Here is a 16,258-nt window from a genome sequence, read left to right on the forward strand (position 1 = left end):
ATTCATAGTAATGGAGAATATTGAAAAATGTATATGTTTGATATATTAAGTTTGATGCCCACAAATCTAACTTTTTTGAAGAGAAATAAATTGTTTTAAGTGTGGAATCTGTTTAGAAAATTTGGAAGAAAAATGCTTATCTTGGAGGTAAGACTTTATATTCTATTGGGGAATTATGTAGACAGCATGATTAGGGATAATATTTAACACAAATGGTAGATTATTTTACTTTTTAAAGGGAAAACACAATTTTCATTTAAATTGTAGTCCTTATGCCTTAACTTTTTGACAGTATTTAGATATAATAAATCTTAGAATTGGAATGGTTCTAAACAATGAGACATTCATTTGATAACTACATCCATTTCCATTACTAATTAGTGTTATTTGTGAATGCTCAACACATTTAAAGATGTCTAGGGAGTGAGAGGAAGAGAGATGAGAAAGAAGTGGTTAGCAGTGTTAGGTGATATAAATAACCTTGAAGAAATTCTATCTGAAATAGAGACAGTATAGAAAAATATTAGGGTGTTGTGTTCAATGTTCCAGAGACTTCCATGGCATGGTACAACTAAGCATTTCATATGGAATCTGTATGTTCAAGCTACCTCAGAGAAGAGCAGCAAACTATTTAGCAAGAGTAGAGGTTGTACTATCCAGAAAGCTCCAGCTAAGTGCCTCAACCCTGAGGGAGTGCAAGAACCCGGTTTAAAGCAGAAGAATCCGGTTCACCAGTGTTGGCCACGTCGGGGGAGGAGTTTCAAATGCTGACACAGAACCTGTTGGGAGGACACCCAGCTGTCATTACTCACTGAGTACGCTACTAGTTGACTGGATTGAAAAATGTTTTCGGAGACAACCAATTATAAGCGTAAGTACTTGATATCTAGAAGCACTAGCCAAACTGCTGACTGCCTAATTATGGAGTTAGGAAAACAATTCTATAGAGGGGGGGAAAAAAGTGATGGACCTGTCTCCAAGGTTTGTATATTCTGAGATAGATGATATTAGAAGTTCTTAATAGGTTGTTTGCACGATCAGGGAGACACCTGGCCTCTCCTCCCACTGAACCCCCACCCACAGGTGCCCATCCTAGAAATCAGGCAAACTTCTTCGTGTCTCATCTTCTGCAGGTGACCAGCTGGGCCACCTGCATAGGAGATAAGAGAAATGGACTCCTATCTCATGCCGTGACAACTTCCCCAAATAATTATCGGACGATTTGTCCTTTTTCATGATTTTCTGAAATAACTTATAGTAAAATTATAATACTTTATTAAAAAGAGAATCGGAGGCATGCTGTATTCGCATTTGACGTTCAACCTTCCACGTTTCAATGATTCCCAAAAACGTTAAGATCGAAGCATCAGGCCTGAAAAGAGAGATCTCCTAAACCAACAAGATTTTTAATTAACACCGCGCCCCACACACCCACACACCCACCCCTCCTCAATCTAAACCCGAGGATGTGGATGAGGTTTCTTTGTCAGGGTGCTCCGAAGACGAGGAAACCACCGGCGGGAAATGCGGGTGTCTGCAGTTGCCTCAGTTAAGGGAGCTCCGGGCAGAGAAGGGGCAGTGGGCGTCTTTTCCTCCTCTCCCTTTCCATCTTGGAGGCAGGAATCCGAGTGGCGACAGGAGTGGGGCGGACGGTCCGCCTACCAAGGGACACAGAGAACAGACCTCGTGCGTGAGAGGCGAGTGGGGAGGACATCCTCGAGGGGACCCCGCCGGTCGCAGCCAAACGAGCGCGGGTCCGCCCCGATCCCAGGGTGCACCGCGCCCCGCCCCCTCCCCGCTCCACGTCCCGCCTTCCCTTGGCCCAGGCCCCCTCCCTCCCGGCTCCGGGAGGCGGGGACGCGGCGGCGGCTTCTCCAGTCGTGTCTCTCTCACTCACTGGGGAACCCGGCGGTGGCGGCACCTTTCGAGGCAAAGGCGTTCAGACGCGAGCCTGCCGGCTAGCCAGAAGAAGAAGTCGGACACATTGACTGCGAAGCCGACGGACGTACCGACAGCGGATCTGCCAGACGATCCGAGTCGCCTCAAGTTCCGCCATGAGCTGGGGCACGGAGCTGTGGGTGAGTGCGAAAGAGGGGCGCCCCGCACGGTTCCCCAGCTCCCTGGAGGCGCGGGCTGGCGGGCGCCGCTGACCGTCGGCAGCCAGAGCGCGTCAGGCGGTCCCGCTTCGGCGCTGTCGGATGGTGGGAGTCCCGCTCCTCTTTGTGTGTGGCGCTTTCTTCCCTCCTCTGCTGGGCGGTCGAAGGGACGGCCAGACCACTCTCCCGCCTCCGCCGCCGCGGAGGGGCAGCGCCCTGGACGGCCCGGCAGAGGCCCGCGGGCTCCCGCGTCCGCCGCGTTCTTCTCGCGTCCTCTCTCCCTTCCCCGCCTTCACTTTCCGGACGCTTGGCTCCGCGCCGGCTGCTCTCCTCTCCCTTTGTATCTGCCCGCCTGGAGGCGGGGGAGGGGGCCCATTGTCCGGAAGGGGCGCAGTTCGCTGGCGGGGAGGGCGTCCTCTGCGACCCCCAGCCGGGGCTAGTGACTGTGGGGCTGGGGCGGCTCCCTGCGGGGCGGCGCCGCCCAAGCCCCAGGTAGGGGGAGCTGGGCGGCTTTGTTCGGAGCCCGGCCTCCGGCCAGCCAGGCCCAGCCCACACACCCATTTTCCCTCTCCGTGCCTTAGTTCTCCGGATCGGCGTACCTCTGGGGGACTCCCGACTGGGTTACCCCGGCTTCAGCCCTTGGGCTGCAGCATTGGCTTTTGTGATCTGAATTAGATTGAGTGATCCTTGGGGAAGCTAATTTTGCCAAAAGGAGCGCGCGGCCGCTGGGTTGCTTTATTTCCCTTCCGTTCTTTATCCTCTCTCGTCCTCTCTCCTTTTCTTTCTCTTTTCTCCTTGCCTTTCTTGGGCTCTGGAGGCTCCAGAATATGCCCAGTATCTGGCCAAGGTGCGGGTGGAGGGTAATAGGTCTGAGAATTTGTTCCCGACGCCGCCACGGGAGGGTGGAGGTGTGGAGGGCAGTGATTTCTCAGGTGCGGCAGGAGAAACCCGCAGCGTGGGGGCGCTGTCCCGAGAGCCGCGCGGCCTCGGCCACTCCCCTTTTTATCCCACCTGTGCATATTTTCCGTGCCTTTTGTTTGCGAGAGTCTCGGGAAATCTCTGCACAGAAAGGGGAGAAATAACTTTCGAGTTATGTAGGTGAACTGTTAGGATGGAAGTGAAAGCAAATCCGATTAATTGAAGAACAAAATGTTTTCTTATTTTTCACGTCTTACAGATAGGGAATTTTTTAACTGAAAGACTTTAGAATGCATCTAGTTGAACCCCTATTTAGCGAGCCCAGGAATCTCCTGCAACATGAACTAGTACCTGCCCTGTCTGCAAACACACCATCCAAGAGAAAAATATCGCAGGAACCTATCTATTCCGTTTCTAAGATAACATTAATTGTTCTAATAATGGGGAGGAATGTACATAAATGAATTATGTAAAATTCAGCTTTTTACATTGATTAGGATCTTAATTATTAATACCTTTTTACTTAGTACGTTCTGATTGATTGCAGTGTCATGAACAGAACTGGATATAGTTTTGTTTCCCATTTTCATAATTAGAAGAGCACCAAGTTACATCCCCAGCCCTTGTTGATTTTTATTTTGAGATATAGTCTCACTAACTTGTCAAGGCTGGTGTGGAATTTGCGATTATCCTGTCTCAGCCTCCCAAGTCATCGTGATCACCCTATGAAATTTTTATTTCTACATCCCTTTTTTTTTGGTACCGGGAGTTGAACCACCCAGGGATGCTTAATCATTGAGCCATATCCCCCAGTCCTTTTCACTTTCTGTGGAGAGAGGGTCTTGCTAAGTTGTTGAGGACCTCCGTAAGTTGCTGAGCCTGGTACAGAACTTGTCATTCTTCTGCTTCAGCCTCCTGAGTTGCTGGGATTACAGCCATCATGACTGGCTCTCTATCATTTTTTCAAAGACACGAAACTGCTGTTGGAATTTAGTTTTGTTCAAAAAATAAAGCAATTATTGTGTGTGGCATACAGAAAGTACAGTGTGTGTGTGGTGATATTTATTTCGAAGACTTATGGTGTTGGCTCTACCTTGATAAAATTTAGAGTCATTTTGAGGTGACAGCTAAAATGCTTGGCACCAGAACAGATTTCCAGTTTTTTTTTTTTTTTTTTAAGAGTTTGGAATACTTGCATTTACATAATGAGGTATTTTTGAAAATCTAAACACAAAATTCATTTGTTTCATATACATCTTACATAACCTGAAGATAATTTTATACAGCATTTTTACTGTGCTTGTGTTTTGACTGTGACTATCATAGGAAGTCAGGTGTAGAATTTTCCACTTGTGCCAGCACGTTGCAAAAATTTGGGATTTCAGATTTTCAAATTAGCTGTTCTCAACCTGTATTACTTTTGTAACTCCAAAATAGTAACCTACATTGATATTACTATCTGGAATGCCCTCTCTTGACCAATTCCTATTAACTCCCTCTCTCCAGCCTATACTTTCTGGGTGTATTCTCTTTATTATGGGACTACCACATTATATTATTATTTTTTGAAACAGGTCTTGTTATATGCTATGTTGCCCAGCGTGTTTTTTTTTTTTTTTTTTTGGTAGCAGTTGTTGAACTCAGGGTCATACAACCACTGAGCCACACTCCCAGCCCTGTTTTGTATTTTATTTAGAGACAGGGTGTCGCTGAGTTCCTTAGGGCCATGGTTGCTGAGGCTGGTTTTGAACTCCGGATCCTCTTGCCTCAGCCTCCTAAACTGCTGGGATTACAGACTGGGGCCACTGCTCCAGGCCCAAGTGGTTTTGAAGTAGGTACAGCCCTGGCTTATTATTTCTTGTATATTCAAAGCTTAGGAAAATAGACATAGGATAAATATATATATATATATATATATATATATATATATATATATATATATTTTGTCCTGGGGAGTGATCTCCAGTGCTTTACCATTGAGCTATGCCCCCAGCCCTTTCTACTTTTTTTTTTTTTTTTTGGTGAAACAGGGTCTCACTAAGTTGTTTAGGGCCTTGTTAGGTTGCTGAGGTTTGCCTCAAACTTGTGATCCATCTGCTTCAGCATTCTGAGTCCTTGGGATTATAGGCATGCACCACTGTGCCTGTCAATATTTGTTTATATCTTATTTTCCCTTCTGTTGGTTAAAAAAAAAAAAATTGTCCTGTTCAGCATTGTATTGCAGGTAGTGTTGGTATCAATGAAGGAGGGTGAGAGTTATCAAGGTACCTGTTTTATATCACCATTCCATTTTGATGAAAATAAGATGGAAACTGGAGAGCTGCCTCTAACAGGTGTTTCCTTTTCTTTGCTACTTCCAGGACCACTCATTTCCACTCCTTCCTTGCCTTTCTCTCCTCCCTTCCTTCTTTCTCTCCCTCTTTACCTTTCTTCCTTCCTTCTTTCCTGGGGATTGAACCCAGGGATGCTTAACCATTGAGTCACATCCCCAGCCCTTTTTTTAAATGTTTTATTTAGAGACAGGGTCTCACTGAGTTACTAAGCACCTCACTAAGTTGCTGAGGCTGGCTTTGAACTCATCCTTCTGTCCGCCTCCTGAGCTGCTGATATTATAGCCTCCCAAACTGCTGGGATTACAGGCATGTGCCACCTCACCTGGCTGCCTTTTTCTTAAAATACTTGCTCTCTTTTCTCCTTTTTCCAATCTATAAAATGTGTTTGGCTGGAAACTTCAACAACAACAACAAAAACCAAAAAATTGGGCTGGGGGATATAGCTCAGTTTGTAGAGTGCTTGCCTTGCATGCACAAGGCAATGGGTTCAATCCCCAGCATCACAAAAACAAAAACAAAAAACAAAAAAATTTTCTACCTGTTTATTTCTGTTTATCAGCCCTTGTTTGTAGATAGAAAACATGGCAAGAGAATAGTATTGGTTTATTAACTGAGTATCTTTTGTATCAGTAGGTAGTATCTAGTAATCTTCAATTTTTAAATTCAGTTTAAGAGCAAAAAAAAAAAAGATACTTTGGGGTGAATATAATCATACCTGCAGCATATTAACTGATAGGAAAAAATACATTAAAGTTTTGTTTTATAGGATGCAAAAATTGCCTTATATTTCAGTTCAACTATGTATATCTGACATACCACAAAGATAAAAAAAAGACCAATGCTTGATTGTTTAACAGATGTTTATTTCTTGCTCATCATAGCCTATGCACTAAACTAGGCTTTGTGGGGGGCATGCTAAAAGATCAGTTGGCTAGCTGTATGAGCCTCGAATAGCATATAAAGTGAAATAAGACTTTAGAAGTAACCCTGAAACAAGTAGAGAGTGACTAATGGAATTTAAAGCTGTGAAAAATTACTCGATTCTTTGTATGGAAAGCTTTAGGAAGGCTGTATCATTTCACCTGGGTTTCGAAATAAGGAGGGTTATGCATGTGGGAGTTCCTGAGAAGTTCCTAGAGGGCAGAGAGCATGTATTATTCATTGCTTATTTATTGTCTGATTCATTGCTTTCTCCTCAGCTATCAGCATACTGCCTGGCATAAAGCCTGACATTGGTAGGATCTTTAGTGCACGTTGGCTGCGCTGACCTCGGTGTAATAGTTAGATTTGACTTGAATTTAAGTGTAGAATGCCTGAAAAGTGATGAAGGGTAGATTGGGACTGATGAAGGGTAGATTGATCTGGCTGAATGCTTGTCTCATGAACCTAGTGTGTGTGAGAGAGAGTGTGTGTGTAATTAGGTATTAGCATATAATTAACCCGATTTTCAGACCATTTAGACTATTTAAAAATCCACCAAAGGAAATCTTAGTTTGTGTTAGTAGAAGGGATTACCTCTTTCTTCTTCTAATTTCTTTGTTGGAAGGGGAATTCTCTGGGTTTTAGAAGATGTAAGTTGTATTGGTATTATCATTTCTGCAAAAATACTGGAAGTATGTTGGTTCTTTTAATAATATGATATGGTTCTGAAATCAGTTGTATTTTTAAAAAAAATTTTCATAGTTGTAGAGTGACAGAATGCCTTTATTTTATTTGTTTATTTTTATGTGGTGCTAAGGATCCAACCCAGTGTCTCACATGTGCTCTACCACTGAGCTATAGTCCCAGCCCCCAGTTGTATTTATTTTTTACTTACATTATTACTGCAACTTGTTTGTATTGTCCTCCCTTCTTATCTGTGACTTATTATTTTTACTTTTATGTCAATTTAGTTACTAGAGTTGTTTCTGAAGATAAAGGGGGTATATACTGGGAAAAAGCAGTGAGTTTTAATACCCCAGTTTCTGCTTTAATTATTAGTTTGTGAGTTTTCTCATGTAACAAAATGATTCCCAAAGAGAATCTAAATTTCTCATTCCTGCCACTCAATCCCAAACTACCTCTCCTCCCATCTGTTGCCCACTGCTCTTATAAACCAAATGCTTCAGCTCCATCAATATCTTCCAACCCTCCTTTTATCTCCTCACATCTCTACTTATTCCTGTTTCTCCCTCTGCTTGGTGTACCCCTTGATGATAGAAGGAAAAATGCTTTAAAAACTGGAAATTATGGGCTGGGGATGTGGCTCAAGCGGTAACGTGCTTGCCTGGCATGCGCGGGGCACTGGGTTCGATCCTCAGGACTACATACAAATAAAATAAAGATGTTGTGTCCACCGAAAACTAAAAAATAAATAAACTGGAAATTACACTTTGATCATAGACTGTTGGGGTTACAGATAATATAATATTGTAATCTGTACCTTTCATTGTTTTTCCTTTTTTTCCTAAAATAAGTTGTGGTAAAACCTATGATTGCTTTTGCATAATTTTCATTGACTAGTCCTTTGAAACTTCTTTCATAGCATAAGGGATGCTGTCAGGCATTGTAAGATAATATCTGACTGCTTTGTTAATGTGGGATTCAGCACTTAGAATTTGTATGGAAACTAAGAGAAGAATAAGAAGAAAAAAAAATCCCTATTATAACCAAAATAACCAAATTAGTTATTAATATTTGTTGTTTAGGGGCAGTTTTTCTTGGGAACTAATTAGCAGATTTAAAAAAATCTCATGGAGAGGCTGGGGTTGTGGCTCAGTGGATAAATAAAATCAAAGTATTGTATCCAACTACAACAACAAAAAAATCTCATGAGGGATGTGAAATAGTATTCTATACTTGTTATAGTTTTAAAAGCATAAATGTATGGAGGTAGATTTTCCTACTTTTGGCACACTATTATTTTGTTGTTTTTAGGAGTAAAAGGTATCTGTTGTGTTCCAGCTGTGTCCCTGCTGTATACTCAATTTTTAGGAAAGGAATTGGCATTCAATCAGCTCTCAAATATTTGTTGACTCAGTGGAAGAATTCAGTGGATCGCTATAACTTTATACTCATTATGTTTTGAATACTAGGGTGGTTTAGTTTTTTTCCCTCAAGGTGTACATAGTTAGTCATCTGTGGGTTCTACACATGTGGATTCAACCAACTGTGGATTGAAAATATTCAGGAAAGAAAATTACACTATACAGGAAATATAAAATTTTTTTTCTTGTTGTTATACCTGAAACAATTCAGTATAATAGCTATTTACCTAGCATTTACATTGTATTAGGTATTAATAATAATCTAGAGATGAATTAAAGTTTTTGGGAAGATGTGCAGGAGGACATGAATAGGTTATATGCAAATATTAGGCCATTTTATTTGAGGGACTTTAGCATCTGCAGATAGTATCTGTGGGAGGTTCTCTGGAGCCAGTCTCCTGTGGATTCTGAGAAAGGACTGTACCTTTCATGTCTTTGACCTTAGGAGTCATTTTTGTAATCTGGAAATATAACTAGTGACTTTTCATATGAAAAATTTCTCTATTTAGGTCTGGGATTCTCATTTCCTTGATTTTTTTGAGTATAATTGATTAGCTTAAGGGATAACATATTCATGGCCTTCTAGATTCTAAAAATTAGAACAGTGAACACCCAGTTGTTTGTTACATACTTTGACTATTGATGGTCAGTATTGATGGTCATGTATAAGAAGGTCAGTGTAAATTGTCTGAGGCTATTATTAATTGATAAAAGATTGATTTTCAGAGAGTAAAATGTTAAGATGTCACTGAAATTTTTGGTAAATGTGAATGGTTAGAGGTTATCTTTTTCTAGTATAAATTATAAAAGTCAAAATCATTGAAGTAGAATAGCTGTGGTAAAAAAAAAAAAAAGCCACAGAAACCATTGCTTTCAGGGCGGGGGCGGGTGTGGGCCTGGGTTGTACTCCATGTATATATGGCTGGGGTTGTGGCTCAGTGGCAGAGCACTTGCCTAGCATGTGTGAGGCACTGGGTTCGATTCTCAGCACCACGTATCAATAAATAAAATAAAGGTCCATTGACAACTAAAAAAAAAAAAAAAGAAACGATTGCTTTTGAATCAATCTTCTGGACCAACCTAGATTATAAACTAAATTAACATTCTTTACTATTTGCCAAGGCTGAAAATAATTAATAATAGTTTTCTTTTTTATCTGAATATTTCTTTATTTCACTGTCATTTTTAAGGTTTCATTAAGGTGTAACATTCGTAAGTAGGCAAATCTAATATGTACAGTTTAAAGATTTTTTTGAGATCATGTAATTTTATTTTTTTTCTTTTGACATTTTTAATTGATGCATAATTGTACATATTTATGGTAAAAAGTTTTCTAACTGTAAAATGACCTTTAGTTTAAGTACATTTTTTTCAACTTTTCTATTTGTTATTTTTAGATATGTATGACCATAAAGCATATTTTGACATATATACATGGAGTACAACCCATGCCCACACCCACCCCCTCCCTGAAAGCAATGGTTTCTGTGGATCAATTAGGATCCCATTTTTGCGGTTGTACATAATGTGGAGTTACACTTGTATTTCATATATGAGTAAAGGCAATTTATGTCTGATTTATTCTACTGTCTTTCCCATTCTCATCCCCCCTTCCTTCCCTTTGTTCTCCTTTGTCTAATCCAATGAAATTCTATTTTTTCCTTGCCTACTCTCCTTAATTGTGGGTTAGCATCCACATATCAGAGACAACATTTGGTCTTTGGTTTTTTTGAGATTGGCTTATTTCACTTAGCATGATGTTCTCAGTCCCATCCATTTACTGGCAAATGCCATAATTTCATTCTTTAAAAATATGGAATGCTTCATGAATTCATGTGTTATCTTTGCTCCAGGGCCATGCTAGTCTTCTCTGTGTCATTCCAATTTTAGAGTACCTGCTATTGAAGTGAGCACTTAAGGATTTCTTTTTTTTGGTGGTGTTGGGGATTGAATCCAGGGCTTTATGTCTGCGAGGCAAGCACTGTACCAACTGAGCTATATCCCCAGCCCATGGGTTTTTTTTTTTTTTTTTTTTCATGTAACTCCCACCACGATCAAGATAAGGAAATTTCCATAGGCTATCTCAGTTAAATACCTTTCTCAAAGGTAACAACTATTCTGATTTGTATCAGGATGGACTAGATTTTAACTTCATATAAATTATATCACACAATATAAACTCCTGTATGTGACTTCTTCCATTTAACATGATGTTTGTTAGAATCATCTCTCTGTGATTAGTTGTATATTTTATTGTATTTATAGTGTTTATATTTTCTTTTGCCTTGTACTTGGGGTCACTACTAGTCTGGGACTACCTTAAACCAAGTTTAAGGCTTGAAATTCTGTTATGTGAATTCTGATTTAATAACCACGTAACAGAATTCTATCCCCTTATCTCCTGCTGTGTTATTAAAACTAAGATCTAGTTTTTTGGGATTGGCAAACATCCTAGGAAAGAAGCAGTTTGTGTGCTTTTATATCTTTCTGGATCCTCTCTTTTATTTTACTGTGACCTTGCAATTCCTTATTATTTTGGCTTGTCTTTCTTTATCTTTTTTTGAAATATATTTTATATAGATTATATTCCAGTTTTAATAAAGTGGAATAGTGGTAACTGATCCAAATAAGCTAGCTTGCTATGACTGGAAACAGGAAGTTCTTATGTTGAATTCAAGATTTTTGCTATTTTATTTGTAACATCTAAGCTGGTTTTGTTATTTTGTTTTCTGAATGAATGTTTACAGTAGTATCTTCTGCTTGCATTTTGGAGCAATAATATTGCCTTAGTTTGTTATTTAGATCAAATAAAGTTTTTTGGGGGAAAATGGATATTCATGTGCAAAGGAATGAAATTAGCTCTTCATCTCACACCTTATAGGTTGATTAAAAAATCAACTCAAAATGGATTAAAGACTTAAGTGTAAGACCTGAAACTATAAAAATACTAGAGGAAAACCAGGGGAGAGTGTCATGACATTGGGCCTGGAAAAGATTTTTGTTGCTCAAAAGCACAGGCAACAAAACCAAAAATAGATAAATGGATTTATATAGAACTAAAAAGCTTATGCACAGCAAATGAAACATCAAAGTGAAGTAAAAAGCTATGGAATAGGAGAATGTTTGCAAGACAGTTTACTGATATTCAAAATATATAAGAAACTCAACTCAATATCAAGAAAACAAATAACCTGATTAAAAAATGGGCAAAGGACATGAATAGACATTATTCAAAAGAAGACATACAGGGCCTGGGGTATAGCTTAGTGTGGTATAGCACTTGCCTAGCATGTACAAGGCCCTGGGCTCAATCCTAGCACCATTAAAAACAAACATGAGTGGCCAACAGGGTATGTGAAAATGTTCAACCTCACTAATCATAAGAGAGATGCAAATTAAAACCCAAGAAGATGTCACCTCACATCTGTTAGAATGGCTATTGTCAAAAAAAAAAGAAAGATAAATTTTGATGAAAACTCCAGTACACTATTGTTTGGAATGTAAATTAGTATAGCCATTATGTAAAACAATGTAGAGGTGCCTTAAAGAATTAAAACTAGAACTGCCATATGATCCAACAATCCCACTGCTGGATATATATTAAAAGCAAATGAAATCAGTATGTTGAAGAGATGTCAATCCTCCCTTGATTATTGTGCATTATTGACAATAGCTAAGATATGGAATTGCCGTGGTTTGAATGTGTGTGTACCCTCCAGAATTCATGCTGAAACTTCATCCCCCGATGCATCAGTATTAAGTGGGGCCTTCAGAACGTGATTTGGCCCTGAAAACTGCCTTCGTGGATATGATTAGAACCCTTATAAAAGGGTTTATGGGAGAGAGTTCACCCCTTCCATCCCTTTTTCCCCTTTTACCAAGTGAAGACACAGCAACAAGGTGCCATATTAGAAGCAGAGAACAGTACTCTGCAGATGCTAGTTCTGCTGATTCCTTAATCTTGGATTTCCCAACCTCAGAACTATGAAAAATAAATTTGTTTTTTAATAAATTATCTGGTCTCAGGTATTTTGTTGTAGTGGCACAAGTGGACTAAAACAAGAATCAGCCTAGGTTAAGTATTCATCAGTGGATGAACAAATAAAGAAAAATGTGTAAATGCAATGGAATACTGTTCGGCCTTCTTTTGAAAGAAGGAAATCCTGACATTTGGGTCAGCGTGGATGAACCCAGAGGACATTATATAAACCAGGCACAGAAAATCAAATTCCACATGGTCTCACTTGTGTGTGGAGTGTAAAAAAGTCTTAACCTGTAGAAACAGAATAAAATGATAGTTACCAGAATCACTGGTGGAGTGGAGAGGTGTTTGTCAAAGGACACAAAATTTCAGTTAGGTAGTGTTACAGAAAGCTCGATCCTTATCCCAGATGCCAATCCAACAACAAGGACACAGGTTTTGAGAAAAAGGAAGTTTTATTGCTTTGCTAGGAAAGGAGAAATACAGGGGACTTCTGTCCCAGAGGCTGCTATTCTGTCCATCAGGGAAAACGGGGCTTTTAAAGAAGCTATTCAAAGGCTACATTCCAGGTGTGGCCTGGCTGGTGGTCCCAGATGCACCCTGGTGATGTTTTGAAATTCACTTGTTAATTTGGGGGATAGTCACTTCCTAGTTCTGGTGACATCTTCCTGTGGATTTTTTTTTCCTTCCCCATACTGGGTATAGAACTCTGGGGCACTTGACCACTGAGCTACATCCCCAGCCCAATTTTGTATTTTTTATTTAGAGACAGGGTCTCACTGAGTTGCTTAGCACCTTGCCATCGCTGAGGCTGGCTTTGAACTTGCAGTCCTCTTGTCTCAGCCTTTCAAGCTCCTGGGATTACAGGTGTGTGCCACCACACCCAGCTTCAAGGTAATCTTGTTTCCTGCCCCCAGGTTATGGAAGGGAGAGAGGGAGAAAAGGAAAAGAAAAATATGTCCCTTTTAAAATAAGTAGCAAGGGATTTTTTTTCTTTTTTCTCCTGGTACCAGGGATTGAACTCAGGGGTACTCTACCACTGAGCCACATCCCCAGCCCTATTTTGTATTTTATTTAGAGACAGGGTCTCATTGAGTTGCTTAGTGTCTTGCTTTTTGCTGAGGCTGGCTTTGAACTCTGATTTTCCTGTCTCAGCCTCCTGAGCTGCTGGGGTTACAGGCATGGGCCACTGTCCTGGGCAAGGACTATGTTCAAAAGGTAAGGTGGACCACTGTTATAGTAGGAGGGATGAATTTGGAAGATCTATTGTACATCATGATGACCACAGTTATTAATGTTGTATACTTGAAAAGTGCCAAAAGTAGGTTTTTAAGTGTTCTCACATACAAAAAAATGTTATGTGAAGTAATCCGTATGTTCAATAGTTTAATTTAGCCATTCTACAGTGTTTATATATATTAACATGTTGTAAACCATAAATACACACATTTTACTTGTCAACTAAGAATAAAGAAAAAAAGTTTCTTGTTTTGTTTAGTTTTCTTACCTTTGCATAATATTCATAACCTCCAAGTTTGTTTTTTTTTCTTTATTTTGGTTTCTTTGTTTCTGGTTTGATATTGTTAGATGCTTTCATTTGATATTTTGTGATTCCCAAACCATGGAAAGGTGTCTATCAAGATTAAGGCGTACTGAGTTCTGATATGCTCTGCCTATAAGTTTAAGGATTTGGACTGTTTGAAGTTTTTTGATCCCTTTAAGGGATTTGCATGATATTTCTTCCCTACTTCTCTTGCAGTACTTTTGTGAAAAGGAGGAGTACATATTCTTTTTGAGGTAAAAGCAAGTTCAGCTGTTGAGATCACATATACCATTGCTATTTATGGTATTGAGAGCCACAACTTGATTGTTCTTTTTCTCCCTCTGCTTTCCCTCCTGCTTCCTCTTAGGACTTAACAGTTTGTTTTATGTAAGAAGTTTGGAAGCAGGCTGTCATTGGCGGGAGTTCATGACTCAACAACAGTGCAGTTTGTTTTCAGGTTTGCCTTGGGGTTGCAAGGTGGTAACTGTAGCTCTAACCATGATGTCTATATTTAAGGTGGAGGGGGGGGAAGAAAAAGGATTACTGACTGTGCCTGTCTCATTATCAGAAGTGCAAAAAGCTCTCCCAGAAACTCCATGACAACCTTCCCCTTAGGCCTCATTGTCCAGAGCTGGACTCATTGACACCTGAACAAAATTAGAATTCTGTTAGGAAGAAGGGAAATAGGTGTAAGGTAGTTCAGGGCATAGATTTTATGGTCTCTGTTCTTAAAGAGTTAATGATAGCTTTCTAGAGACATGCGTTATGTTTGAATAATAACATAAAAAGACCTTAAATATAAGTGACAACAGATGTTTTAGTAGAGATAGGATCTTCAAGTATCTTAGCCCACCTTTGTTTTAAGAAGCCTGTTGATAAGGGCTTGTGTACCGTAGTTGGAATTTTTTGACTACTGTTTTTTTTCTATACTATTCCTTGCTTACATCACCTGCCAGAATGTTTGGGTATTTTGAGCTAGTAAAATCCAGAATTAATGGAGACCTGATTTGACCCCAGACCAATAGGGCACTTCAGAAACTGAGGAAAGAGTCTGAAACAAGTCCAGGAATTTATTTTGTATCTCAATATCCCTGGATATTGAGAACAATAAAGATCTTCTGTTATTTAGTCTGGGTTCCTTATTCACCTAGGTATAATTCCAAGCTATAAATTTATCTACAGAGAGTAAGAGGCCATCAGTGTGGAGTTACTGTGACTTGTTTTTCTTTTTTCTTTAAGTTGATAGATTTTCTGTTTAGAATAGTTTTAGATTTATGTAGAAACTGAGAAGATAGTACAGAGATAAGAGTTTTCTTATGACTTACTTCTGCCCTCTATTATTAATCTTACATTAAAATGGTATATTTGATATAGTTAATCAACAAATATTGATACATTATTAACTAAAAGTTCCAAGTTTATTTAGATTTTCTTAGTTTTTACCTAATTCCCTTTTTCTGTTATACTTTACATATAGTTATTATGTCATCTTAGGTACTTTTTGTCTGGCATTTTCTCAGTTTCCTCGTTTTTGATGACCTTGAGAATTTTGAGGAATATTAGGTATATTGTAGGATGTCCTTCTATTGGAATGTATTTGTTTCTTCATGATCATGGGTTATGGGTTTTGAGGAGGAAGACTGAGTGCTATTTTTATCACATTTTTTCAGGGTATATAATATCATCATAATTTATCATTGTTGATTTTGATCTTGGTTAACTGACTGAAGTAATGTTTGTCACGTTTCCACTGTATTCTCTACTGAGACTTTTCTCCTCTCTCCCCCTCTTCCTCTCTTACCCCTCCACCCTTCTCTTTTCTTTCTTTTTCTTTTTCTTCCTCCTTCTGTCCTTCCTTTTCTATACCCTACCTTCATCTTTCCAGGGGTGCTTTACTACTGAGCTCTATCCCCAGTCCTTCCCACTCTACTTTTTATACTGTATTCTTTCTTAGGAAGTAACTATGTGAAGTCCACATTGGAGGAGGGATGTTATACTCCCCTCCTTTAGGGTAGAGTATGTTTATAATTTGTTTGGAATTTTGCACAAGAGATTTGCCTTTTCTGCTACATTTATTAATTTAATCAGTCTTTTTTATATCAGTATGATCTTGTAGATGTTTATTTTTGATAATCTTTTTTATTATTTTTTTAGTTGTAGTTGGACATAATACCTTTATTTTATTTATTTATTTTTATGTGGTATTGAGGATCGAACTCAGTGCCTTGCACGTGCTAGGCAAGTGCTCTACCGCTGAGGCACAACCCCAGTCCCATTTATTTTTTAAGTTTTGATTCAGTATTTCATTAGTTTTTACATATTTATATTTTAGTTATAAGTGGACACAATATCTTCATTTT

General features: G+C 39.3%; 2 protein-coding genes and 1 non-coding gene across 6 annotated transcripts in view; 1 reads left to right on the forward strand and 2 right to left on the reverse strand.

Annotated features, from left to right (window-relative positions):
• Positions 1–1,252: 1,252 nt before the first annotated feature.
• LOC124104931 (uncharacterized) lies at positions 1,253–3,024 on the reverse strand. Of its 2 annotated transcripts, none has more exons than XR_006855568.2 (2): positions 1,898–3,024; positions 1,253–1,658 (listed from the first exon to the last, which is right to left on the reverse strand). XR_006855568.2 is itself a non-coding variant. In XM_046461978.2 (2 exons), the coding sequence occupies exon 1, from the start codon at positions 2,655–2,657 to the stop codon at positions 2,043–2,045; it is 615 nt and encodes a 204-aa protein (XP_046317934.1). In that variant the 5' UTR covers positions 2,658–3,023; the 3' UTR covers positions 1,253–1,658; positions 2,010–2,042. The 2 variants fall into 2 exon arrangements, 1 of the variants encoding a protein (XP_046317934.1); XM_046461978.2 differs by having other exon boundaries at positions 2,010–3,023.
• Fnbp1l (formin binding protein 1 like) overlaps positions 1,939–16,258 on the forward strand; it is a 115,857-nt gene continuing 101,537 nt past the window's right edge. For all 3 annotated transcript variants that reach the window (XM_046461974.2, XM_058585296.1, XM_046461971.2), the window contains exon 1: positions 1,939–2,078. In XM_046461974.2, coding sequence (XP_046317930.1) covers positions 2,055–2,078 — 24 coding nt within the window. In that variant the 5' untranslated portion in view covers positions 1,939–2,054. The remainder of the gene's footprint in view (positions 2,079–16,258) is intronic.
• On the reverse strand, positions 10,181–10,287 carry LOC124105484 (U6 spliceosomal RNA). The gene has a single exon (XR_006855743.1). It is a non-coding gene; the product is annotated as a U6 spliceosomal RNA (small nuclear RNA).

The sequence above is a fragment of the Marmota monax genome, unplaced genomic scaffold (assembly GCF_021218885.2).
Source record: "Marmota monax isolate L192 unplaced genomic scaffold, Marmota_monax_Labrador192_F-V1.1 WCK01_AAM20220418_F8-fsc00070, whole genome shotgun sequence".
NCBI classification, from domain to species: Eukaryota; Metazoa; Chordata; class Mammalia; order Rodentia; family Sciuridae; genus Marmota; species Marmota monax.